The sequence below is a fragment of the Zonotrichia albicollis genome, chromosome Z (assembly GCF_047830755.1).
Source record: "Zonotrichia albicollis isolate bZonAlb1 chromosome Z, bZonAlb1.hap1, whole genome shotgun sequence".
NCBI lineage: Eukaryota > Metazoa > Chordata > Aves > Passeriformes > Passerellidae > Zonotrichia > Zonotrichia albicollis.
The window spans coordinates 5,796,838-5,823,960 of NC_133860.1; the positions used below are offsets into that span (position 1 = coordinate 5,796,838).

Here is a 27,123-nt window from a genome sequence, read left to right on the forward strand (position 1 = left end):
AGGAGAACTCACATTCTCCTTTTGGTTCATTTCAATTTTATTTATTTATCGAAAAGCAGGGCACTCCCAACCAGAGAATGATTGGCATCTGACTCCATTGATTCAGAAGGCTGAACATTTGCTTTATTAAAAGTACATGATATTCCATTATACTGTAATATATTAAAGAACACTATACTACAAAGAATACTAAAGAAAAACCTGTGACTGTCTGGAGACAGCCAGGATACAGCATTGACCCAATAGGCCAATTAATATGAACCACCATCACCGGAATCCAATTAGAAACTCAATTCAAGTAAACAATCTTTCTAACACATTCCACATGTGCAAAACAACAGGAGCAGCAAGCAGAGATAAAAAATGTTTCCTCTTCTTCTCTCTGTGCTTCTCCAGGAAAAATCCTCTGAGAGAGAATTATCTCTCTCTCTCTCTCTCTGTTCAGAGAATGTGAATGCCACATTTATTTAACTTTTTTAAATCATCAAAAAATATTACAATTAAAAATAAGTAATCAAAATTTCAAGATATAATGAAAACACAGTTATTTAAAACTACAATTCTAAAAATCTGAACATAGGTACATCTGCAATTATAAAGCCTAACATATAAATTCTAATCTTCAAACAGTCTTCACACAGGAGGCAGCTTCTTCCTGTGCTTGGAGGAATGACAGCTCTTCCGACAGGATGCAAGGACTTCCTGGTGAAGAGACAACGGGAAGCGTGCAGAGAAAACTTCTTGGTAAGAGTGTAGCCAGTCAGGCCTGCAAAGTGGAAACACAAAGTGTAACAGACGCTGCAACCTAAACTTAAAGCAGCTAAAGGTACATGTTTCATGGGATACATATCCTGGAAACTTATAAATAGTTGCTCAGGGAAACATGCCCCTGATGGCAGAAACTTGAAGCAGGCCAGGGCAAAATCCTGCCCCGCTTCCCCAGAACTACCAGAGGAACAGCATGGCCTCTGGGCTGCCCTGGGACAGCAGGGAGCCCAGAGCCCTGTGCTCTCCAGGAATGCCTCAGATGCACATGCACCCTCCTGCTCCTCTCCCCGCCCCACAGCTCAGCAGCCCTACAGCTCCAGGGGCACTGGCAGCAGCACAGCTCCTTGCAGGGGGCACATGCAGGGCACAGCTGTTCCTTGGCAATGTGCACAGCCTCTCTGGGCTGCCACAAGACCCTTCCTCCCACCAGAGAGCAGCCCAGCTCCCTCCTCACCTCTGTGTGAGGCTGATCCCTGCTTGGTCTTCAACTTTTCCTCAGTCTGGAGTTGCTTCAGGCCCCCCATGCCATGACTAGGAAGGACAATGGGTAGAGCGGGGGCAGATGCACGCCCTTCCTTAGTGTTTTATCATTTTCAGCACAGCTAAAATGTCACATCCGGGGGTGTCCAACTCAGCACTTGGTCAGCTTTCTGGAGAACATCAAACCTTCACCAGCCCAAAAGGCTGGAGAGGTTTTCCTGCATGTGTGGAGGCTTGCTGTCAGCACACTTGATCAGCTGGGTGCCCATCACCTCGCAGAGGGCACAGGCCAGCTTGGTGACCACAGCGCAGACGTTGGCGCTTCGCACCAGCAGCACCTTGTTCTCCAGGCAGGACCAGAGCACGGGCAGGGTGTAGCGCTGCACCACTTCAGGGCTCCTGGCATAAACCCATTCCACAAGCACTGCCGGGACAGACACACAGCTCCCTACCCACCAGCCTCGACACAAAGAAGGATCTACCTCTGGGTTTGCTTCTTGGGAACCTCTCTGGCCAAGATCAGTGAAAACAGCACTCAGAGCCCCATGACCCATAAACGGGCAATACAGCTGATCATGCCTGAAACAGAACCACCAACCCCTCAGGACTAATTTCTCCAACCAGAGCCTGTGGCAGATTGTGTACCTTTACTAAATCATTTCACAATCTGTTTCTGCATGAACAATGACTGAAATGTCAAACTTCCTTTTTTTCCATTAAGAAGTTGTCTAAACCCACACAGAAGATTTGGAAATGCGCCCTAGAGAGGCAATTGAGAGATTTCTAATAAAAGGGATGATTCCATTTTTGTAACTTTGATGACAAGAGGCAAAAGTCTTATCTGGCATTTGCTCTGCGGCACACAGCAAAGGGCAGTATTAGAATACACTTCAAAACTCCAGCCCACCAGAGATGGCTGCTGCTTGACAGCTGGATGAGAAACATCAGTGACTAGCTGGTCTCTTTAGCAGAATGCTTTTGTGACTTCCAGCAAAGAGCTGTGGCAAACCTCAAGGTGTCATAAAGAATTACTCAGACCCCATTGCCCTGGCATTTGAGCATCGCCGCATTTTTATGGCATTTCCCCTCTCAATGTTAATAGCATTTTCCCTTATAATGTTCACTGAAATAGGGGCAATAGAGAGAGAAAAATAATACACAGGGGACTGAAATTTCACCAAAACACAAGTGTTCCCTAACATCATTGTCTTTGAAATCTGCTCTCTGCTCATTTTCTGAACTATATCAAACACAGACAAAAATTGACTAGCAACAGGTTTCTTGCATGGCAGATTTGGCTGAGAGACCAAAAGCTGAAATATGCTCTGGAGACCGTTCTTATTTTCTGATCAGGCAAAATGTTATGCAGTAGCCATTTATTATTCTGTGGTGGAAGAGACTTCATTTTCTCTATGATGTTAATCCACCAGCACCTTAATGCAACAATTCAACACTGAAACATCTCCTGAAAGTACCCCAAACCAATTCTGCTAAGCAGAAAAAGGGTTATGGTACCCATTTTATATTGGGAGTTCATTGGAATTTAAATGTCATTAAAGAAATTGGTGACTACTGAACATGAGGAAGGAACAGCTGTCTGTTCCTACTAAATCTCAGAGAGAACATCTTGTCTTTCTAAAGTAGTCCTAATTTATGCTTAATTCCTTTCTTTGAAAAAGAGATCAAAATAACTGCAAAACTAAATTCCCTGTTGCTGGAGACCTACTTCATTCAAATGTTCTTTAAAGGCCTTTGACATCCTAATCACTGAACATGCCCTTTTGAGATTCCCAATGAAGACACCAAGTGTATTACGCCTTGCATTTAAAGATGTTGGCATAATTAGCAGTGGATTTAGCCCCAGTTCATGCAAGGCTATCAGTTGTCTTCTCTACTATCTATTGAGATTATAATTTTTCCATTCCTTGGCTACTGCTGACAAGCTCCTCTGAAGAATCAATTATCAGCTGCATTTGTAGCATTTTGGACAGTGCAGACACAGGAAGACACTGTTTGCACACCCTGAACAGCTCAGTCCAGTGCCACTTGGACAGCACAGGCAGGGAGCCCCAGCACTCTGCTTCTGCCCCTGTGCCCCCAAAGCCTGCCTTGCACTAAATCTGTGCCTCTATGACCTGTGTTGAGTTTTGACCTAAGCTGTGACCCCCAGGCTCTGCCAGCTGTTCAGCCTCAAAACTTTCCAGGAGAAAAACAAGGATTCTGTGAGAACAAAACAAACTGATTCCCTGAAACAGCTTTTGCCACCATTTTCCCTTAAGAATCACAGACATCCTCAGTCTTCCAAGAGAGGAGCCAGCTGGGGTATTTTTAGCCCCTCCCTTTCCTGCAGGTGGGTTCTGAGATGCCCCAGTGAGAGCTCAGCCCTGAGGCCAAGCGCTGCCCCCATCTCAGATGCTGCCCAGCTCTGCAGCAGCCAGGGAAAACCTGCCAAATCCACCTGCCTTGGCTATTGGGCAGCAGGGACAAACTCAGCACCTCCTGATTAGGAGGAGCTCGTCTGCTGCCTGTTCACAGGCATTCCCTGTCAATACTCCCTCAGAGACCTCTTGGCTTAGAAGGGGAGGCCATACCTGTGATATACTCTGTGACATCCAGCAGGGCTTGGCCACTCAGTTTGCTCCAGTGGTGGCTGAGCTCTTTCATCAGTGACACTTCATCTACAAGTGAAACACACGTTTCTGCTCACTTGTGTGAGGTCATAGCGGAAAGAAGAGTGAGGAGGAGGGAAAGAGCAGGAGCAACCTCATTTTATACAATAAAATCAACTTCTGCTTCTTTTTGAATCCTTTTTGTCTTTCCTTCCAGCCTACTTGGCAGAGTTTTAAATTCCAAAAGAAAAGCTCTCCTTTCACATTTGTAAATCCAAAGTTGTCTGCTGTATCAGGAGCTATGTTAAAATATTTCACATCAGGGACCTCAACAGCTCAGTCACATGGAAACATGGAAAAGGTTTTGCATCCCAGAGCAAAAAGGAAGAAACCCATATTGGGACACAGAAAGGCACTGAGTCAGGCAGTTTGTGAGTTCACAGAGCAGCTGAGGTGGAGAAAGTGGAAACTCTCCTTGAAGACCTGCCTCTTCAACACTCCATTTTTCAGGCGTATTCCCCCAGTGTGGCATTTTCAGAGCTGACATAAATCTGTGTGGCAAAGGAATTTACAGCAGCCCTTGCCTATGCAGGTATTTGCTGTTGCCATCTTGCCCAATGCAAAATAACATCTGGAACAAGGCATCATTGACAGCTGGATTGAGACCTGTTTGTTCTAAAGAAATTAACTTGGTGAATCATCAGTTCCTCTTTGGAAAAAGAAGACAAAGAAGAAAAGTGGGAAATAGGCAGCTAATGGCTCTAATGTAGAGCCTTCCAGGTGGCTTCTCTGCAGAAGCTCTGATGGGCCTGTGTCCCTTCATGCCAGCAGCAAAGCTGTTCATTTGGGAAGTCAGATTGGCCCAAGCAAACTCCAAAACCCCTTTGCCTCTGAACTGTAGCAAAGCTCTAGTCCAGGACTTGCTCTTCAGACAAGTAGCACAGAGCCAAGGGAACCTGGGACTGTTGGGAAATGCTGCTGCACATTCCAGCCTGTTGGGTACTGGTACATAAGGACTGCACCTGCACAGCTTATGGTGGGTGTCAGCCGGAGCGTTCCACAGGCAACAACAGCACCCAAGGCACTCAGCGCTCTCTTGTGTGGGACAGACAGAGACACAGTTGAGGAGAGTCCATGTCAGGGCTCAGCCTTACCTAAATGAGCAACAGATTTGTTCAGTGCCTTCACAGCTGTGGCATGAACCCTGGGATCCTTTGCATTCAGGTTCCTTGTTATCCCTTCCACCAAACAGTTCATCACTGGGTTCAGGGCATCTTCCAGGAGTCCTGTGATTTCTGCCAGCACGTCCAGCGCCTTCTCCTTCACTCTCTTGTGGGTGTCATTTATTCTCAGGACAAAATAATCAAAAATCTGTGAAGAGAAGAAACAACATGAAAGCTGGATTAAAATGACCTTGTTTGAAGAGGGGATGTAGAAATGAGCACTCAGCAATATAAAAGATGAAAGTGATCCTTTCTGTCAGGTCAGCCCTTGCTTGCACAATTTCACTGTTTTCCTGTGGGCCACTCACTGGAATGGTTCCTCAATCTGATGCTGCTGGAAAGATTTTCTCCCATTTTTAAGAGGTTTGGTTGGGGACAGAAATGTTCCTATTGTATTTCTCTCCATCTATAAATCATTAAATCAATTTCATTTATTACTGTAAAAGTCTACCTTTGCTTTACAAGTATGGAAGCAGATATTTACCATGCCCATTCTTCTATATAATTGCCTCAAGTACTGAGGGCAGTTATGATTTTATCAAAACTATGGCTGCAGGAAACTTAAGCTTTATTTTGTTTGTCTCAGAACCTGTGTCTAGAGAAGGACAGACCTCTGATCAACTCTTCCAGGATCCAGACCATTTCTCTAACAGGTGGACTTCTGAAATGTAATGTGCTGTACAGCTCTCATTAGAGCAGGTTCAGTCCCTTGACTGCCACATTATCAGGCACCATTTTCTGGAAAGGGATAAAATGCAGCTACTGGGAGGAGAAAGGATAGATCTGTCCTTAGCTGTTTTCCTCCTTTTCCAAAGAAAAATACCCCCCCCCCCCAAGAAGGGTGAGCACCATCTTTACCAAGAGGAATAGGGATAAGAGTGGAAATGAGTAGCCAGAATTTTGCCTGTGCAACACAAGATGGAGTTTACAGAAGTACCCCTTTAAAAACATTTTGTTTAAACCAACCCAGCCTGAAACTTCTCTTCCCCATGCAAACCTATTTTCTGTGTAGAGAATAATTAATAGGCTTTCAATGGCTGGATTCCCTTCATTTCACCCAACTAGCAGTAGGAGACAGCAGCAGTTACATCAGCAGAAAATTCTGCCATCATCTGATGAATGGCAGCAATAGGCACCTGCCAGACAAATACAGCTGGACTGAAATAACTTGTCCTGAATCCTGGACCTGAATTAAATTTTTTTCTGGGTAAGAGGGACCAGCCAATCCCAAACAGCCAGGATGTAGTGCCAAGACACACTGAATTAACTTTACTTCTGCAGGCTTGGGAAAGGAGCAAAAGGAAAGGAAAAATGAAGATACCCTACATACTTGGACAATGTTAGTGGAGATCAGCTGGGGGCTGGTTTTGGACAGGTCTAGGAGGAGTGCCACTCCTTCCATCCGTGTCTGAAACCCCTTGACTTCCAGGAGGTGGTAAAGCTTCTGGAGTGACTCCCTTCCTTCCACAGCTGCAGGTAATGTGATCTGGGCTTTTGCACAGTGGAGGAGGCGTCCACCAGGGGCAGACTTCACCCTGAAAAACAAAACCAAATTAGGAGCTGTTGCTCATAATACCTTCAGTTAATTGTGAGCCAAACATCCTGACAAACTTTCCTAATGACTTCGAGCTAGAAAATCATGAAGCTCTGAAGAACAACGTGGACCTCATGACAATTATTATGGGAGACAATCTGCAAGTGACATTCTCACCACTGCTCACTCAGGAAAACCAAGAAAAACCACACGGATGGGAACCGCTTGTTTGGGGAATGGCATCTTGCTTTTAGACTGGGACTTCTCATCAAAACACCCATTCTAAAAAGGGTGTTTTATTTATCATTCCACTTGGATAAAAAAAAAACCCTGCTTGAATTTACTTGTCTCAAGTCAGGCAGCAGAAACTCTGCCCTCTCCTAACCTGCAGAGCACTGCCCTTGCCACTGCACTGGATTATCTGAGCTGCAACCAATGGGTGTCTTTTTGTTGCCCAATTTTTGTGGAAAGCCCTCTAGAGAAGTTGTGTTCAACACAATGCAGAAGGAGACATTTTTTATCCTAGAGCATTTGTAGAGAAAGGAAACAATCTCTGGCACTTGTCATCTACAGCAGAAAGATTTGCCTGAAGAAGAGGCATGTAGAGCTTGTCATGTGCTTTGTTACATCTGACAAAAGTGCTCTGTATCGTTTGCTAGAAGGCAATGGGGACTGGGACTCCTTTGAGCCATTGTTCCTCTCCTTCACTGGCTCCTTGACAGATGGGCATTCAGCCTTCTGGTTTTCCATCCCCTACAAAGACACAGAGAAACCCCATGAATCTTTAGAATATAAAATAGGAAATTCCCTCTTTAAAACACAAGTTAGAACCAGGATCAATGTAGTACCAAGGCTTAGGGAAACCCTTCTTAATTTACAGAAATAAACAGACCAGAGATTCATTGGTGCCAACTCTTGGTTTTCAATAGCCCAAGGCAGGTTATGGGTGCTAGCACACTGAGCAGCAGTCTAAAATCCCAAATTCATTAGTCTTGAGCATAAATGGGAATAATGCAAACTAACAGGCAAGTGGTCTTAAAGAAAGCAGCAGAAAAAATTGGACTCTGGGGGTTGGCCCATTGTGTTGGAAGTTGATTTGGTTCAACGCTCACTCTCCCTGCTCCTGCACAAAGGCACACTCCCTTCTGTAATGTAGATAAAAAGAACAAAATGCCACTCCAAACAAACAAATGATTTTCCACTGGATGCTGCTGAATTCACCAAGCTTCTTTCAGCTCCAGAGGGCTTGACAGCAGGGCAGTATTCCAAAAAGACAGACAGCAATTGTAGCAATTAGGATTGACTTGGACATCTTTTGTATATTTGGAAATTTTCTTGGCACTACTACTTCCAGTCTCTTTTGCAAAGACAGTTATGTTCAGAAGCACTATTCTCACAATTGCTTTACTGGGGGCAGAGTAGGGAGAGAGTGGTGGGGCCGTACACTGAGTGTAAACCAGATTTTCTCCTCTTTTCCTTTCCTCTTTGTGACCAATATTCAAAGTATTGAAAACCCCACATTTCCCCTAATAATGGCAGTTCCTCTGTGGTCTGCAGATGAACAGGCTGAGGATTAACAGCTCATTCCCAGGAGCAAAATGATTCAGCAGAAGAGGAATGAGATAAAACACATTGGGTATGTTTGATCTCATATTAGCAGTGGCAATACTTGCACAAAGGAGACATTCCTCCTGCCAAGCACTTACTTTCTTCTTAATTCTTGTCAGGATATCTACCAGGTAATGCATGGAAAGAGATTGTTCCAGAAGCATTTTAAATTTTTGATGACTCAGCAACATCTTCACCATCTCCTGTCCATAATGCCTGAGGGAGGATGGAAGGAAGGAAGCAAAAGAAAAGTGAACAAAGGAAGAGTGTTAACAGAAGAGGCTGATGCCTTAAACACATCAGGTGCAATGCTTGCATGAGAAGGCTCTACCTACTCAGCAAAGAGGGAGATTTACCTCACTTGACACTGCACAGTGTTGTCAGCCAAAACAAGAGGGAGAAGGAGACTGTGGGGCAAGATAAAAATACCATTTCTCTCTGAAACTGGGAGTGTGCTTCTGGGGGATCAAAGGATCCCAGAGAATAAGCAAACAAATCTGCTTTGCTGTCACAGACTATTAGCAGTGTCCTGCTGCCATTGCACAGAAATTTACCTTTCTTTACCTGTCAGGGAAGCCAGGACAAGACACCCCCTCCTTGCTTTTGATTATTCTATACTATACGTATGCACAGGGACAGCTAGTTGTTCTGGTGTTCTTGGCAGCTATTAATGGGAATTTTATCATCAAAGTAAGGGGATTTTGGTGGTTTAGGGTGATTTTGCTGCTAGGAAACCACAGTTTTCTTCAAGAAGAAATTTGGATGTCACTGAGCCACAGAAAACAGCATTCTAGATATCTGCAGAAGTGGCTTAGAAAGACTGAATATGTTGCCTAAAGACCTCTGAAATATTTCTAGGGAAGTCTTAAGTTAATGTGAAATAGATGTGTGGGATCCTTCAGTGATGGACATTAGCCAACACTTTGGCTTTGTCTTGTGCAATCAAAATGTTAGACAAGCTAATCTGATCTCTTTTGATCTCAGTAAAGGATCATTCAAGTCACAAGAAGCTGGCAATGGTCCTTCTTGCTGGCCAACCTCAGGTTACCCAGTACAGCCATTTCCCCCGGAAACCCAGAGCAGCGGTCACAGCATCAAGCCTGACAGAGCTCGAGAAACATTTGGACAATGCTCTCATGCACATGGAGTGACTCTTGGGGTGCTCTGCACATGGCCAAGAGATGGACTGGATGACCCTGATGGGTCCCTGCCAGCACAGCATATTCCATGATTCTATGACCCTTAGCCACACCATGAGGTCACTTATTATTTGCCTGAGTTTCCACTCTTTTGTGGTTTTACCTTTAAAGCCAAACACAAAATGGTTTTCCTGGTTTTGGAGGTGAAAGGGGGATCATTACCTTGTGTCCTTGTGACAGTCCTGAGGAAGCTTCCCTGCCACGTGTGCCGGCCTCTCAGCCCTGGGGTTGCCTGTGAGCTGGGTGACTCCCATTTTCTCCCATCAGGGACAGGAGGAGTTTGGCCGCACGCTTCCGCACCTGGACGTAGCGGCTCCTGGGAAGAAGAGAGCAAACCCTGGGGCACAGGGACAAAGAGCAGCAGCAGCGCCAGCCTTGGCCACAGCCTGCTCCCTGCCCTTTCTGGGAGAAGGAGCCTGGGCTCTCCCTGCAGCTTCAGACACCTGCAGAAGGTTCAGTCCTCAGATAAATACTAAGTTAACATTGTACAGAAGGACTGCCTGCACGGAAGAGGGAAGAATTCAGTCTCCCTGCACTAGCTGATACTCCATTTCTTTCTCAAAATTTACTCGGAGAAAGATTGAAGTAATAGATCCCATATGAATTATTTAGAAATTAAGGAAAATTCATACGGACCCATCACAGGGCACCCACTACACAGAGCTGCAGCAGGATGAGGCTCCACCCATTTCTCCCCACATCTGGAGACCTCTGGGATAAAACAAATGCAGGGAAACCACACTCTGGGGCGTGAAGTTGCGGAATATCCAGCAACGCAGCTTGTTTCTTTTGTAAAGCTTGGCAAGGGGTACATCTGAGTGTTTTACTCTATTCCAAAGCTGAGGAAAGGGTGGCAGTCAGTTTAGCCTGGTTGTCCTGGTCTAGAGAGTATCGCTTGAGAACTATCAGGCCCAGCACCAACACTTAGGGCAGCATTTTCTTCAGCTGTCCCATGGCACTTGGCCTGTGAAGGTGCCTGTGAAGTGATTCATCATCTCAAGGCCAACATGAAGCTTCATTTTGAACAAAAAGTCGAGCTCTAAGGCCAGCAGAGTCACACAAGGCTCCTTTTGGCAGGAGCTGCGCCTGCTGTGTAGGCTGTGCCACACCCAGCATATTCTCCCCCATGTGCTCCGCGCCCCAGCAAGGACCCTCCTTATTTCTCAGATTAATGGCATCATGAGGATACCTGGTTTTCCCCAGGGCCTCTGTGGTTAGTGCTGTGAAATATGCAACAGTGCTCACAGCTGCAATTGCAATTGTCCCTCTTCCCACAAAAGCACAAGGCTCTATCCTTAGCCTTTGCAGGCAATTGCACTTCCCCACCATTCACGTCTAGGAAACTCTGACAGACTGGGAGAACTCCAAGAAGCAGCAGGAAGTTGACTCTGACAGACTGGGAGAACTCCAAGAAGCAGCAGGAAGTTGACTCAGGAGCTTTAGTTTGGATATCAGGAAAAGGTTTTTCACCAGAGGGTGCTTGGGCACTGGAACAGGCTCCCCAGGGAGCACCAAGCCTGACAGGGTTGAAGAAGCATTTGGACAACAATCTCAGGCACACAGTGTGACCCTTGGGCTGTTCTGTGCAAGACCAGGAGTTGGACTGGATGTTCCAGATGAGCCCCTTCCAACTCCCCATATTCTATAGTTCTGTGATTTTGTGACCTAATAGGCTGCGGAAGGGCAGAAATAGGTGGCAAGTGGAAAGAAATGAGATTGATTGGAGAATCGAGTCCCTGAGTTCACAGAAGATGCAGGATACAGGACCCTTCCTTCCAAGCATTTCCATTCTCTCTCTCAGATCCCTTCCCCCACGTGCACACTGGAAGGCGAAGGATAGCACTAAAAGAAGAAGAACCTACTTGACTCCCCTATCCATGAGAGCAGTCATTGCTTGTGCAGGAGTCACGTTCTCTACTATCATCCCCAGGCTCTGACAGGCTGCCTTCTGAATAAACTCTGGGGAGTTCCACACCATGGGGAGAAGGACCCCAGCAACCTCATCAGCCTCGGAGTCCATGTCCTTCTTCAAGATTCCAAAGAGCTCTCCCAGAGTGATGATTGCAGAGCAGGACGCCTTGGACTGGAGGTTGGTCACCTGGGGAAGCCATGAGGGGAAACATAAGAATCACCTTGAATAGAAAACCAGTTTCCTTAGGCAAAACTCCCAGGAAATCACAGCATGTCCTGCTGTGTATAGAGGAACATAAAAGCACAGGAAGAGCATAAGAGCCCAAGCACAGAAAGGCAATTGCTCTGGCACCAATTTCTGGCCTCACACCTGCTCACTGCAGGCAAAAAAAATATGTTTCTCTAAAGTATTCTACTTAACCGTTCTATAACGTCAACTGCTTTGATTTTAGGCCCTTTGATTTGAAAAACAAAGAAGCAAATAAAAGCAAGGGATGCTTTCAAACCCTAAAGGCACAAGTCATAAAAATAAAGTCAGGTGCTCCTGTTCAAAAAAGCAACACCAGTAGCTGAAGCACTCAGACAGGAAACATAAAACACAGGCTCAGGTCTACAGACTCATTTGCAGTGTTGAATTACAGCTTGGGCAGGGACTGGGACTCTGGCATATAATGTCATTAGTGTCTCAGTTTCTGCCTTGCATTATAATGGCACCACACTCAAAGATAAGTGCCAGATACCCGACCTGCCAGTAAATACAGCTGCATGTCCACACAGATCCTACAGATAGCTGACAGACATTAGAAGTAGAAGGTCTAAAACCACAAATTAATTCAGTCCCTGAGCACACATGGAAATGAACAAGCACATATTTACTCTACAAGTCGTGTATGAAATATGGGGAACAATTCAGAACAAAGTTCTCACCTCGCTGGTAACTGCCAAGCAAATCTCACGAAGTCGACAAAGCAGGACTTCTGCATGGGACTCAGCCAGACGTGTGATGTTGAAGAGTCCCTTCTTCTTCAGTTCCCTGAAAGGCAAGTACCAAAAAGATTGATATTCCTCTCCACCCAAGAACTAGGCAGCACCCTCTGAAATGACCAGGCTGGCAGCTCAGTCAAACCATGGGAGGTGTTTTTCAAGGAGGACTTAATGAAATCATGGAACACATTGCCACAGGATGCTGTGGCTGTCAAAAGCACACACAAATCCAAGAGGCTTTCAGAGTTCTCATTTGTGGCCTTTCTGAAAATCTCTGCTACTAAGTCCCTCTGCCACTGCTTCCTAGAAGCTGTGAGGCTGGGCCATGCTGCTGTTTCTTGTCACCTACCTCTACCTGTCCCTGAGACACAGTCCCATGGGGCTGTTACTGGGACATTTTCCTTCTTTGTCAGCCCCAGCATGCAGTTCAGCACTGAGAGTCTGCACTGTCACTCTGGAGCTGAGTTCCCACTCTACAATCTAGGCCTGAGTGTCACCCACTCCACTCCACTTCACATATTCCCCAAAAAGCAGCAGGATGTCCCAGAAGACTAAGATTCCCCCCCTGCGAAGAACTGTTGAAACTCTGGCTTTTCCCACAACACTCCTACCTTAAACCATCCCCACAACAGCAACATGTTATTTAAAGGTGCAAACAACTCCATCTCTCAGCACTTGCTTTGTGCAAGCCCTCAGCCACAGGAAGGTATATGAGGCATCAGGGCTGCAGCACAGGGCTGGCAACTGATCCCACAGGCACCCTTGACTGTCATCAGGACCCCTACACCTGCAGCAACTCTCTGCACCTCACAGAGCACCAAAGACAAATGGGGAAGAGAAAGCAGAAGAGAAAGGGCAAAGCAAAGGAGATGCATCGTGGCTCAATTTTCATGCTTACCTCTGTGAGAATAAAGCATCCACTACTGAGTGGATGCTAACCCAGACATCAAAAAAGATAACAAATATCACCTCACACTTGTAGGGTTATCACCTCTGGGCCTCCTTCTGTCTGTGTAGAATTTTGGGACACATTGTGATTATTGACAAAACATCTCAGGCCCATATGAAGCAGGGAGATGGAAGAGTGGAACTCCAAAATGCAAGATCCCTAGAGGATTTTATTTCTTTTTTCTTCTCTTCTGCCATGAGCCCTTCAGGAGTAATGGCAGGCTTATGGACTTGAAAGCACAACTCAGTCAATTTTTCAAAAAGAGGAGCTCCCTGGAGCTGCTTCTGGGACTCACATGCAGGAGTCCCTGCCATTGTTGTCAGCAGTGGGAGCACAGAGGAATCTTACTCAGCCCCACTGGGCCAGTGGCCCAAGGCACCCAAATCTCTACACCCAAAACTGCTGCCATCCTGCTTCTGCCTTCAGCCAGCAAATCATCTCATTCCACAGCTTTCTCTCTTCCCGCAACATTTCCTTTGCAGCTCCACGGAGCAGCAGGTAAAGCCAGGAAACAGCACGGGCCTGCTGCAGCTGCAGCACTGCTGCAGAGCAAGGCAAAGAAAAGGCTGCTTTCCAATTTTTATGCTCTCCCTGCTCTGTGGGAGTTTCACCAGTGCCCTTTGGCCCTCTGGGCTTTCAGAGCTCCAAGGCATGAGCAAGACATGCTTCTGACCAACCTTTACGCTCAGAGGGACACAGAGGGAATGGGGCCTTTCTTACCAGTCATCGCTGCCCAGCATGGAGAGCGCCTCCTGCAAGGACTGCTGTGGGTCTGAAAATGCTCTGTCCTTCTGCCCATGCCCATGGAGCAGCTCCTCTCGGCGCTTGGCACCAGTGGCCATCTGTGGGGTCACTGTAAGGAGAGTGTCGGCCATGGGCACTGCAGCCACGTCTCCCAGCCAGGGCTCTGTGTGGCACCCACTGCCACTGCCTCAGAGACTTCCCTGCTGGCTGGATCCTGGGGCTCCTTTCTTGCTCCCAGCATCCCCCAGCTGAGCACAGCTCCAGGCTGAACCTGACAGTTGCCCCCACAGCGCCAGCTCCCAAGTGCCACAGGTGCCACAGCCAGTGGCAGGTTCCTGAGGCCACAGAGCTCCCACTCCCTGCCAGACAGTGCCCACAGCAGGACTGGCCAGCCCAGGAGGGAACCCCTCAGGGCCTCTCTTGTCTCAGCGCCCTCATATCCCCCAGCCCTGAGGACAGGGGCACTCTGTAGTTCTCTGATTAAAGACCTGCAGCTGCCTTGTGACAGCACCAAGCCAAGCCTGAACAACCCAGCCCTGCTGGGCCCGGCTCAATCCCCAGGGAGCAACAACCAGAGAACAGCCATACCTGAGCCTTTACACCTGACAGCACCTCTGTTTCCATTGACTTCAAATATTCTGGACTATCAACTTTTGAAGTAACTCAAAAGTAGATTTGCTGTTCATTCTCAGGACAGGCTATGGACTCAAGATCCCAGCTATGCTGGCTGAGGCAAGAGGCAGTTTGTGCTCCTTGTGCAAGGACAAACCCATGCTGGAAAAAGCTGCCACGGAGCAGGCTTACCTGAGGAGCTGCATGGGAAGCTGCCATCCCCACGGAGGGTGGGTGTACTGGGCAGTAAGGGCACGGTGTCCTGCTTTCTCACAACCGATTTCTTCATGGCACTACCAGGCAGATTCCTCTGCACACTAGGACAGATGCTATTGACAGGTGGTAGGCTAAAGTTTGTAGGGACCAAAGAGTAGCTTGTAAGTGGAGAGTGCTGGACAGGGTGACAATGGAAAGGGCCAGAAAAGTTGCTGGAGTTGGGTAAAATCTCTTTGTTATCCCAAAGAACTTCAAGTATAACAATGGCACTCTAACATGGGACAGGGATCACAGAATCACAGTATTGGAATATGTATCCCAATATAACCAGTTAGATGGTGCCTAGGCCAGTTCTGACCTTCGCTGCTGGGCCAGAGGCAGCACTGCGGTGTTTTACCCCAGAGATACCTTGGCTGGTGGCAGAGTGCAGCGGGGCACAAGACAGGACTCCGTTCTCCTCAGGAGAGAGCTTCTGACGATGGTAGAGAGAAAGGGAATGGATTCTGCTAGAAGGTAGCCAGATGTTTATTCCAAGAGTACAGAGGTCTGCACTGGGCTACTGCTGCTAACAGAATCCCGGCCGCATGGTCTCATTCACATTTTAAGCTCAGGACAGGGGAAGGGGAGGGGACAGGTGAGTCACCAACCAGGTGAAGGGGCAGGGTCTCAAGGTACTAGGGACACCTATCACACAACGCCTTGCTGGTATGTTAGCCTGATTGACAGGGCACACTCAGCGAGGGGCGAGGGGGAAGGGAGAAGGTAAAACAGGATATTGCAACACACCACAACATCTCCCCCTAGTTTTGTTTAAAAAGAAGAGGGCTGTGTTTATGGTGCAGAATGATTCTACTGAGGCTTCCAGGTCATCCACTGGAGCACTGAGGGCTTCCAAATGGTAGACCTCAGGAGGGGGAGATGAGCTTGAGATTAACTTGAGAACCATGCGTCTGATTACTCCAAAAACAATGCTAAAAACTACAATAACTACAACTAAAATAAACAGCACTAAAATTACAGTTTTCAGAATAGATCCCAACCAGCCCGAGAGTCCCCAGCCATTGAAAAGTCCATTCAGCTCGTTGTCAGTTTCTCTGTTGATGTCTGAGAACCTTTATCGAGGTAGTCCATATGTGGTTTGGGCTGCGGTACTATGTAGGAGATTGCAGGTGGGATGATCACGAGTAGGACGAGAAGCAGGCTCGGTCTCATGACGTCTCGAGGCTATACACGAACAGTGGGATCTAAACTGGTATGAAAACTTGAAACAAACATATATTACAAACTATTCCAGATAGGAGGCTTAAATGGAATTTCCTCCAGAGAACGTGCGCAGCGTTTTCTTCTCCAGGCAGCGTGAGCAACCTGGGGCGCTTCTGCAGATTTCTCTGAGACTTTGGGAACATAGGGCTTTACCCATTTGGAAGGAACCCACCTTAAACCAGAGGGGGTGGATACACAGGCGTATCCACGTCCCCAAGTAACCAATTTGTAAGGTCCCACCATTTTCCAAGACTCAGGGTCCTTTACTAAAACCGGAGGTTTTTCTTTTATCAACCTGTGACTGCTCCCCCCAAAGTGGCGTAGGATGGGTGGGTTCAGGCTGTCAAAAGAACAATTCAGAAAATTGATTGTGAATAGTGCCCTGGATAACCGGATGTGGGGAGGTTCTACCTTCAGAACCTGTTGTTGCTGGTCCAGGACCCTTTTAATATCACGGTGAGTTCTTTCTACAATGGCTTGACCTGTAGGGGAGTAGGGGATGCCAGTTTTGTGCTCTACTCCCCATTGCTGCAGGAAGCTCCCGAATTCCTTGGATTTATAAGCAGGCCCATTATCAGTTTTCAGCTCCTTGGGCATGCCCATGAAAGAAAAAGCCTGTAAGAGGTGCTTAATAGCATCAATAGATGACTCTCCTGTGTGGGCAGAAGCATAGACCGCTCCAGAAAAGGTATCTACACTAACATGAACATATTTCTGCCGTACCTAGGATGATAAATTTGAATGGCAGATCAGGCCGGCATCGGTGGGCCTGTCTTGTGGACATTGCAATCTGAACCTTTTCTAGAGCTTTCCGTGCCTCTGGAGTAATAGACCTAGGAGCACCTGGGTCCTCTCCCCCTTTCAATAAATTGAAAAGAGGGGCAAGGTCTTCATTAGTCAGACCAAGCCACGGTCTTACCCAATTCAAAGACCCACACAACTTGTGGACATCCGCAAGGGTCTTGATCCTTGGATTAATTTCTAGTTTTTGAGGAACAATGGTCTTATTTCTAATTTCTAAGCCCAAATACTTCCAAGGTGGCATCTTTTGAATTTTCTGTTCCTGGAGCTCGAACCCTGCAACAATCAATGCATCGATCGTTAGGTCAAGCGCATGTGTTAGTAAATCATCATTGGGGGCACACACAAGGATATCATCCATATAATGATAAATGATGGCCTTCTCTGCGGCTGCACGAACTGGGGAAAGCAGGGAAGAGACATACCACTGGCAGATAGCTGGAGATACCTTTAGGCCCTGAGGAAGAACGGTCCAATGGTACCTTTTCATAGGAGCTTCTGAATTGATAGAAGGGACAGAGAATGCTAAACGCGGTGCATCATCAGGGTGCAATGGGATTTGGAAAAAACAATCTTTAATATCAATAACAGCTAATTTACAAGCATCTCAATGCGTTTAGACTTCCCACCCCCACTGACATTGCACCACAATTTGGGTTTATCTGTCCCAATAACTTGGACCCGGGCGACTGTGGGCCCTTGTTTATCGACATTTTCAGGTAAAGATGGCACAGGGATAGCTTGAGCAACAATTTGTCCCTTAGGAAGAAACAGGGTGGGTGGAAACAGTGCAGGCTGAGAACAAATTGCTTGGGATCTGATGTTGTCAGTCCCGGAGCAATTTCGATCTCTTGTGGTGTGTTTTTGTCCCCAGTGATGATGTACTTGCAACGAATTTGGTTCCAAGTACCTTTCTGTTCAGGATTTACAGAGACAATATGCCAGTCAGTGTCCTTCAGGTGGAGTGACTCTGTCAGCTGCAACCTGTAAGGCTCATTGACAGAAGATGCGGTTAATACAGAATCACTTAAATCATAACAAAGGTTATTTTGTTTCACTTTCAACAGTGGACTAGCAGACTTGGTCTTTGAAGCACCTGCTTCACTTACACAAATGTTAATATTATCGCGCACTTGATTTATTTTGCTACCCTTATTCTCTTGGCCTGCTCCTTTTATGTCTGCACGCCTGGCAGGCTGGCGCTTTATTCTTCGTTTTTTTGTTGTTGACCCCCAGGGAGGGCTTGTAGTTCTCCTCCCCTGCCATTTTTAAATTCATCAAATTCCTTTTTCAGGGGGCACTGGTTACTCCAGTGTCCTAGGTTATTACAAAGCAGGCATGGTTTAGTGGGCTCAACCATTGCTGGTCTCCGCTGCTGCCCAGGGTACTGCTGTGCTGAGGGAAAAGGTGAAGGGCTGGCAACAGCAACACGCTGGGGTGGTCTTGGCAGCAGCCTTGGTCTGGTGTCTTCAGCCACACTCATCAGAGGCACTTTCCTGTTACAGACTAGAAGCATATCTTTTAGTGTAGGGGAAGGTTCCATAGGAAGGCTCAGGATTACCGCTCGACACTGTTCATTTGCATTTGTAAACGCTATTTCTTCTAAAATTGCTTCACTAGCATTTTCTTTTTTAACCTGTATTTCAATGGCTCTAGTTACCCTTTCTACAAATTTCAAAAAAGGCTCTGATGGTAGTTGTTTGATTTTACTATAGGGCTCAAAAGGCCCCTCAGGTTGGAGGGAAAAGAATGCCTTTTCAGCTGCTTCCTTTACTTTCTCAAGTGTTTCTGCAGGAATTGCAGCAGCTTGGACTGAGGGAGAAGACCATTGACCCTCACCACAGAGGTGATCAATAGTGATAGGGTTACCATTGTTGTCTTTTGCTGTGTTTGGATCAACCTGTAAGCTTGGGAGAGCATCTTTTAGCAGTTGTTTCAATGCTGATTCCCATAATTTGAATTCCGTGGATGTCATGAGACATGAAAACAGTTGTTTTAAATCATGTGGAACCACAATAGTCCTACTTAATTCGGAATTTAAAAGGCCATGGAAATATGGACTGTGTGGACCATATTCTTTATGAGATTTACAGATCTCTTTAATCAATTGTCGTCCAAAGGAGCTCCAATTAGCAGTTGGGGCTGCTCCAGCTTGAGCTGCAGGCTGAAACGTAACAGGAGCTAGCAATAACATGGGATTGTGCATTGGGTCTGCTGTCCCTTGCTCTGTATCCCTTGAATCAGAAGCATTGGGATCACAGCTACAGGTTTGGGGACAGGCAGTGGGTGTGTCCCCACCATGGGAACCCGGGGAGGGGGCGGGGAAAGGGAGCCGGCAAGGGGCGGGGATACCGTGGGAACAAGGGGCGGGGTCAAGGGGCTGGCAGGGGGCGGGGATACTGTGGGAACAGGGGGCGGGGTCACCTGGTGACATCACGTCAGCAGCCGCCCCCTGGGAGGAGTAGAGGGGCGGAGCTGAGGGTACTGCAGGAAAGGCGGGGGGAGGGGGGAAGGTGTCACGAGGAACAGGAGGAGAGGGGGATGGGGCAGGAATTTTGGGATGCTTAAGAGGATTTTGGGAAGAAGAAGACCAGGTTTGGGAAGATGCCACGTGGCACCCACCATCTTGTGCACCCCCTAGGGACTGGGGGCCATTTTGGACATCACTGCTCTCCGAAAAGCTAACACGTGCTCGGGATTTTAGAGGAGGGGATTGGGAAAGACACGCAGCCTGGCCAGGGCTTTGTGAACAAAACAACTCAGGTATTCTTGCACACTGTGGGAGCCGACTTCCCAATGAGTTTGCACTCTTTAAAATACCAAGTTTTGGGGAAAGAGGTTTAGGGGTTTTAGAGGGAGAGGGAGGAACAGGGAGAGCAGAGGTACATGGCTTTACATTTGGCTTTTTCTCCATTTCCTTTTGTTTGAGCAATGCTGTTCGAATTTGTAAACTCCAGAACACAAATTTAGCTGAGGGTAATTTGCCAGATTGTCCTAAGGTTATCAATTCATTCCCAACTTTATCCCAGAATTGAATATTGTGGATTTCTTCAGGGAAAATGTTTGGGAACTGCAGAAAAAGCCATCTTATAAACTATTTCAATTTTCCTTTAGAGAATTTCACATTACTCTTGACTAAAATGCTAACAATATTATAATACACTCCCCTTTGTACAATGCTAAGTTTGGAACCCATGATAGATGTAAAAAGCAAAGTACTTAATCCCGCCTGACCAAAAACAAAGCTAAAATCAGCTACCAATTTCTAAAAAAAACCACAGATAGAAAGCGATAACGAGCAGACAAAAGCTTCACAATGCAGCTGTATATACTGCTTTTAAAATTCCCGGGCAGCAGCAGCAGGGCACGCCCTGCCGAGCCGAGGCAGAAACAAAGCCTCCCCCGCGGTGGAATGCAGCTCCCCCGCGGAGCAGAGGCAGCAGCCACTCCACGTGGCAGCCGAAACCCGGACGTCCCCCCCCCCCCCCCCCCCCGCCGCGTGTGCAGAGCACTCCCGACCCCGCAGGTCCCCCGGCCACGTGGAAAGAGAGCCCCCCCCCTCCCCCGCAAAGAGAAAGAGAAAGAGAGTCTCCTAACACGTGTCTGAGCACGCTGCAGAGCTGGGGGGGGGGGAAGGGCAGAGAGCGATCCCGCTCCGGCGCGAATTCTAAAAAACAGTGAAACACGCAGCAGGAAAGCTAACACTAGAACGCTATGAATTCTCGTCTGTGGGGCTGCGCAGCCAAAAATGCAAAGGCAAAAAGGAACAGAACTCGCGGCAGAGTCTGTTTTTGAGCTTCTGCTCTACCGAAAGCAGAGATACTCACGTGAAATGGAAGCTGTAGGCTGGGTACAGGCAGGCAGGTCTCCACTGGAAAAGGACCTCTCTCTGGGTGCAAGAGAGGCTCCCCTTTTCTTCCTCTGGAAAACTGCTCACCACAATGAAGCTGGGCTTTCCAGAAGGCACCGAACAGTCCACGAAACTTTTTCTGGGAATATTCCCAAAGTCTCTAGCTGGGAGTCTTGAAGCCAGGCTCCTTTCAGCTGGATGCACGGCTGGCAGAAATTTCTCTGAGGAACTGCGAGTCCGTTTTCGGGCTGCGAAGTCACTTCGCCCACCCACAGGGACGCCAATATATTGGAATATGTATCCCAATATAACCAGTTAGATGGTGCCTAGGCCAATTCTGACCTTCGCTGCTGGGCCAGAGGCAGCACTGCGGTGTTTTACCCCAGAGATACCTTGGCTGGCGGCAGAGTGCAGCGGGGCACAAGACAGGACTCCGTTTACCTCAGGGGAGAGCTTCTGGCGATGGTGGAGATAAAGAGAGTGGATTCTGCTAGAAGGTTGCCAGATGTTTATTCCATTGGTACAGAGGTCTGCACTGGGCTACTGCTGCTAACAGAATCCCGGCCGCATGGTCTCATTCACATTTTAAGCTCAGGACAGGGGAAGGGGAGGGGACAGGTGAGTCACCAACCAGGTGAAGGGGCAGGGTCTCAAGGTACTAGGGACACCTATCACACGACGCCTTGCTGGTATGTTAGCCTGATTGACAGGGCACACTCAGCGAGGGGCGAGGGGGAAGGGAGAAGGTAAAACAGGATATTGCAACACACCACAACATCACAGAAACCTAGAGAGTTTGGGTTGGAAAGCACCTTTAAGCACCATCTAGTCCAAACCATGTGAGCAGGGACATCTTCATCTAGATCAAGTTCCTCAGAGCCCCATGTAAACTGGCCTTGAACACCTTCAAGGATAGACCAACTACAGCTCTCTGAGCAAATCCTGCCAGCTTTTCATTCCCTTCATTAAAAAAAAAAAAAAAATCTCCCTAATATCTAATCTAAGTCTACTCTCTTCTAGCTTAAAAGCAAACTGCAGTGATGCTTCCCCTAAGAAACAAGAAAAAGTCAGCATTGCTTTGTTTTTGTTCTGTTCCACAGGCAGGCAGAGGAAGTTCCCAAAGAAAGTGCAGATAACCCTGTGTGATGCCCTCGGGCTGAGTGCTGCCTCCTGCGGGCCCTGCTGCCGCCCTCGGGCAGCGCTCACAGCCCTGCAGGCAGAGCCCCTCCACCGGGATTCACTCGGGAATGCTGCTTGCTCCTGGGGCTACAACAGAAGCCCAGCCTGGGGCTCCAGCACAGCTCTACAGCGCCAGCTCCTCAGTAGGGAGTGGCAGCAGAAGGATCTCTGATGTTTACATCAGAAGGAATTGAGTTTTGTTTCTTCCAGGCTGCAGCCTGGTTGAAAAGCATTCTTTTGGACTTACCTTCCCTGGAGGCTGCTCTCCAGGAGAGAGTCTGAAGCCCCAGTATACTTTGCAAGATAGAGTTTTCTACTTTGAAATAATTTAGAGGTGAAAGTGGAAAGCTGCTATTCTGTTACTAACTCAGTGAGGCCATGGGCAAGACACTTCATGCCTCTGTATTTTTCTTTGGGAAACAGAATTAAAGCCTAATGCAAGCTTCCACTCAGATGCAAGCAGAACAGCCCCCCAGTCTGATTGCAACATTGTGCAAAGGGCAAGTAAGTGGTCAAAAAGGACCACCACAAGTGTAGCCGTCACTTACTTGCTTCAGCTGCATCCCCAGGCTCAACTGCCTTAGGAGGAAGCTGCAGGGATGTTTTATTTTGTCTCCTCTTCATCACTTTTTCCAAGTTTCATTTTCTTCCACTCTAAATTCTTTGGAGCCAGCTTGCACAATGTAGCACGAACCTAGGTGCAATGGAAATACAGCACACACTGCAAGCAGAGACACATAAACCACACACAAAATCTCATCAGGAGCACAGAGTCCACAGAGTGCCATAGACTTCAATGCAGCTCCACATACATTCCAATAGTTTCAGAGGAATGTCTCCAGTCCTCACCTTGGCAATTGCACACAGTGAGGTGGAACACTGTAGCACCACAACCTTCCACTGCAACATTTGTCAGGAAGCCCTGCTTGAAGCATGAAAGTCATAGGAACGCTCCAAGACAGATGAAGAGCTCACATGACAGTGAACAGGCAGTTCAGTTCCTACAGGCCATGGCAGGAGAATAAAAACCATGTGCAATACCCAGCAAGGAGGGCTAATGAGCTGTTGCTTAACACTCTTGGTCAGCAATTGCAGCTGTTTCTCACTTCCTGGCTTCTGAAGGACTCAGCTCTCACGGCCTTGGTCTCTGAGACCAGCAGACCAAAAGGAGGAGTCTTGTGAAAACAAATTGCAGAAGCATTGATGTTCATGAGCAGAAAAATTAAGAGGGCTATGAGATACAGCCACAAAGGTAACCAGGAAAATCAAACTCTCCCATTTGATTTTGCAGCCTTGCTTACACTCAACATTAGAATCTTTGCTTCTCTGCTTCCAAGGATGCACTTTGCCCACGTCCACTGATGTGTAGCTTGCTCTGCCATTCAGAACTACCCTAAAACAGCCTTTGCACACAAAGAATGCTTCTAGCATGACCTTAGCACCATCTCCAAGCCAGTCACCTTGCCACCACTGGAAACAGCCAATCAATTGCCCTGGAGTTGTCAAATAGATTCCCAAGAGAATCCCCATCCCCCAAGGATTGGAAGATTATGATTTTCAGAGACATTTTGGGCCAAGCACTAAACAGCCACTGGAAAGGAAGTCTGCTCGTCCCTGTCCTTATCCCTTACCTTTCCAGATCTATCCCTCAGCTCTTTAGACCTCATAAGACCAGCGCTGCTGGAATGATCCATCTCCTTGGCCTGGCTCAGTGGGATGCCTGCGAATGGAAGCAAAGGTTCCTGTAAATCTCTGGCAGATTTCAAGCCCCCAAAATGCCATGCTGGCCAAGAGGAAAAATATATTCCAGATTGTAGAGCTCTCCTAAAACACAGAGATTGGGATTGAGAGCAGCAAGGTACAATGCCTGGACCCTCTCCCAAGGGATGGGCTACTGGCAGCAGACATGACATTACTCTGGAATGACTGAAACCTGCTGCATGACAAAGACTCAAGCCCTGCATGTTGGAGAGCCTCTGTGTCTGATAGAGAAGGGCAGAGATGGAGATTGCTCTTGACAGAGATTCTTATCTGCCCTTATTCATGGTGATTTTAGTAAACATCTTCTTTCCCATTCTTCAAAGAAGTCCCGGGTGCTAATACCTGGATGCATTTAGATCAATATTTTCTTCTCTTTTTTGGAATATTTTAGACTAGGGTTGCAGGAGTATTACTCAAATGTAATTTGTAAATTGTGTTCTTGACACTAGATATTTCATTTTCCCCAAGGATTTTCCTTCTAAACTGTTTTGGATTGGACCACTTTTGGGCCAGCCTGACTAGAGGTTCTAGTGACTGACTAGAACCTGACTAGAGGTTCTCTAATGACAGAGAACAATGGAGATCATTCTGGAATACTCTCCAACAGAGCTGCTAAAAATCTGAGAACTAATCATTCTATACAACAGCTTTGCAGAGGATAAAATCAGGCAGCAAAGTAGAATAATAACAATGTTGTAAACCCAGATTTTTTGCCCCTGCAGAATGGCCAGCTTAATAATAAAGGAGAGCAAGATATGGGCTTTGAGGAAAGAGAGTAATTCTGGTTGGAAGGCAAGACCTTGGAAGATAAGAGCATCTGGGAAGATGGCAGGGAAACTCCAGATACCAGGGTAACCTCCTTGGGACCATGGCAGTCATCAGGTTTCCAAAATGGAGACACAAAATGTAACAGAAACTGTGTGATGTAAACCTAAAGCATCTGAAGCTCTGTATTGCATGGGACAGATTCCTTGGAAACTTCTAAACTGCTGCATAGGGAAACATGCTCCTGCTGGCAGATACATGAAGCGGGCCAGAGGGAAAACCCTGCCCCACTTCCCCAGAACTACCAGAGGAACAGCATGGCCTCTGGGCTGCCCTGGTACAGCAGGGAGCCCAGAGCCCTATGCTCTCCAGGAATGCCTCAGATGCACATGCACCCTCCTGCTCCTCTCCCTGCCCCGAGGCTCAGCAGCCCTACAGCTCCAGGGGCACTGGCAGCAGCACAGCTCCTTGCAGGGGCTACATGCAGGGCACAGCTGTTCCTTGGCAATGTGCACAGCCTCTCTGGGGTGCCACAAGATCCTTCCTCCTGCCAGAGAGCAGCCCAGCTCCCACCTCACCTCTGTGTGAGGCTGATTCCTGCTCCTGGGGCTCCTGGGCCAAGGCCCCCTGAGCTGGCTGGGAGGCAGACCTCCATTCCCAAGGCCGGCATCTGGCATATGAGCCTCCAAGCCCAAGGGGTCTGTGAGTTCCCTTGGGAACAGAGGCATCCCAGGTCCTCTCCACTGAGAACTCTTTTCCTTCTTCTTCTGGGTTTTTGTTGTAGATTCAGAATGTATGTATGTATGTCAACCACATACAAGAGAAGAAGTGAGTTAATTGAACTCATGCCTTTATAACCAGCCCTTCTAATGGGTGAGGAATGCAAGTGTAATTTTAGTTACTGAAACGATTGCTTGGATTTTTATTTTTCATGAATTTAGCATCAGTTTAATTTCTCGGAACAATATGGACCTGGCAAGCCAAGAGAAAAGAGCTCTACTACTTCATGTGGTTGCCTCCCCACTAGTACAGGATTGCTTTCCTTCCAAAGAGTTAGGAATTCACAGTGCTCTCTAGAATCTGACATTGTTAAGGAAGTAACTGTTTTCAAAAGTAGTTTTCAAGGCCTTTGTTTCTGTATTTCCCAATCAATTCTAGGTCGGGTTTTGCAGTTTTGGGGATTTTTTATATTACTCTTTACAAGTTCTAGGACTGAAACAATGGCACCATGTGTTAGATGCAAAAGTAGCTTTGCTTTCTGCATTAGATGTGCCCAGTATTTTGCAAGCCTGTATTTGTGGGGAACAAAGTGCTCATCCCAAAGTTTCACTTTTACTCTACTTACTTGTTCCAAGGGTTTATTCTCTGCTTTCTTTCCAGCAGAGAAACCCAAACCCAACATAAACACAACCTATCTCAAAACAGTTCTGATCTTGGCTAATACTGACAATTCAAAATGTCTTTAATGGAAATAGCTGATGGCCGGTCATTCTGAAATATTCCTCACCAGAGCTGTTAGAACTAGGAGAACTAATTTTTACATGACTTCACAGAGGATAAAATCATGCGGCATCCAAGCACTATGAGAGGATGACCTGTCTAAAAACTGGATTAATTCACCCTGAAGAATACTCAGTAACAAAAGTAAGACAGGAAAGGATTGATGACATAAGTCATTTCTACTCCAGAATTATTCCAGAAAAATTGTCACCTTACATACTGAGTAATACTTCTCCCTAGCTTCATTAAGCATTCCAGCTGCAGATCAGCAATGAAGAAGTCAATCCAAGTGGGCCATACCCAGGAATTGGCAGAACTAACCCTAAGGAACCGGAGGACCTGATCCCTTTTTCTCCATCAGCAGAATTATTTTTTCAAGTCTCATCTCTCCTATCATTACCAGCCCACAGATGCCAAAGGAACAACAACAGTGTCAATGAGGCTTCCAACTTGAAAGCATTGCCTGACCCAGAGGCACCAGACAGCATTTTGTCAGGCACAATTCCACTTGGCAGCGATCAGACAAGGCAGGGACAGGGACAAGGCAGAAGGCATCTCCTGCCCCAGCCTGCAACACTGCCACAGGCAGAGACAGCCGAGGAAGAGATTTGTCACTGTGAACCAGCCACAGGTGGATTTAGGCTTGTGCTGTCAGAGGATGACAAACTCACACCTTGCCTAGGCCGCATCCATTTCAAAGCCTGCTTCCCCTTAATTGGAAAATTAAAAACTACTTTCTATCATAGGAGGTTTCCCTATTCCTCCCAATGCAAAACCAGGCAATATCCATGAATCTCCATCACATCTCAGAGGATTCAGCTCAAAAACAGCCCAAAGGAAAGGTTTTCTGCATCAAAAGCAGGTGGAAGGAGTGGGAACTTTCTCATTTCCTGCTAAATGCCTTCCTTTTCTCTACTCATTTTGACTCTAGAAAGGCTGCAGGGAGATAAAAGGCATGTGCAGGATGGAGAGGAATATTACCTTCTCCTGCACAGCATTTCCAGCACCAAGGTACCCCTCCTTGAGGCAGGCCAGGGGGAAAATCCTGACCCACTTCCCCAGAACTACCAGAAGAACAGCCTGGCCTCTGGGCTGCCCTGGGACACCCACCCCAACTCCATCCCCTTCCATTCCCTTCCCAAGGGTAGCCAGCCCTAAGCCCAGCCA

General features: G+C 47.2%; 1 protein-coding gene and 1 pseudogene across 1 annotated transcript; both read right to left on the reverse strand.

Annotated features, from left to right (window-relative positions):
• The window catches only part of LOC102061756 (E3 ubiquitin-protein ligase BRE1A-like), a 38,301-nt pseudogene that overhangs the window by 6,416 nt on the left and 4,762 nt on the right, over positions 1-27,123 (reverse strand).
• LOC141727130 (TOG array regulator of axonemal microtubules protein 2-like) lies at positions 1,437-14,140 on the reverse strand. The gene is made up of 6 exons (XM_074533021.1): positions 13,986-14,140; positions 12,260-12,365; positions 11,284-11,519; positions 9,722-9,737; positions 5,012-5,228; positions 1,437-1,672 (listed from the first exon to the last, which is right to left on the reverse strand). The coding sequence occupies exons 1-6, from the start codon at positions 14,138-14,140 to the stop codon at positions 1,437-1,439; spliced, it is 966 nt and encodes a 321-aa protein (XP_074389122.1).

Bases quoted from the DNA above. Each gene is read 5' to 3' on its own strand.
- LOC141727130 (XM_074533021.1), bottom strand. From the start codon at position 14,140: ATGGCCGACACTCTCCTTACAGTGACCCCACAGATGGCCACTGGTGCC. The intron at 12,366-13,985 runs GTAAGAAAGGCC...CTTGCCTTTCAG, and splicing joins ATGCTGGGCAGCGATGACTG to GGAACTGAAGAAGAAGGGAC. The intron at 11,520-12,259 runs GTGAGAACTTTG...TGGCTTCCCCAG, and splicing joins GCTTGGCAGTTACCAGCGAG to GTGACCAACCTCCAGTCCAA.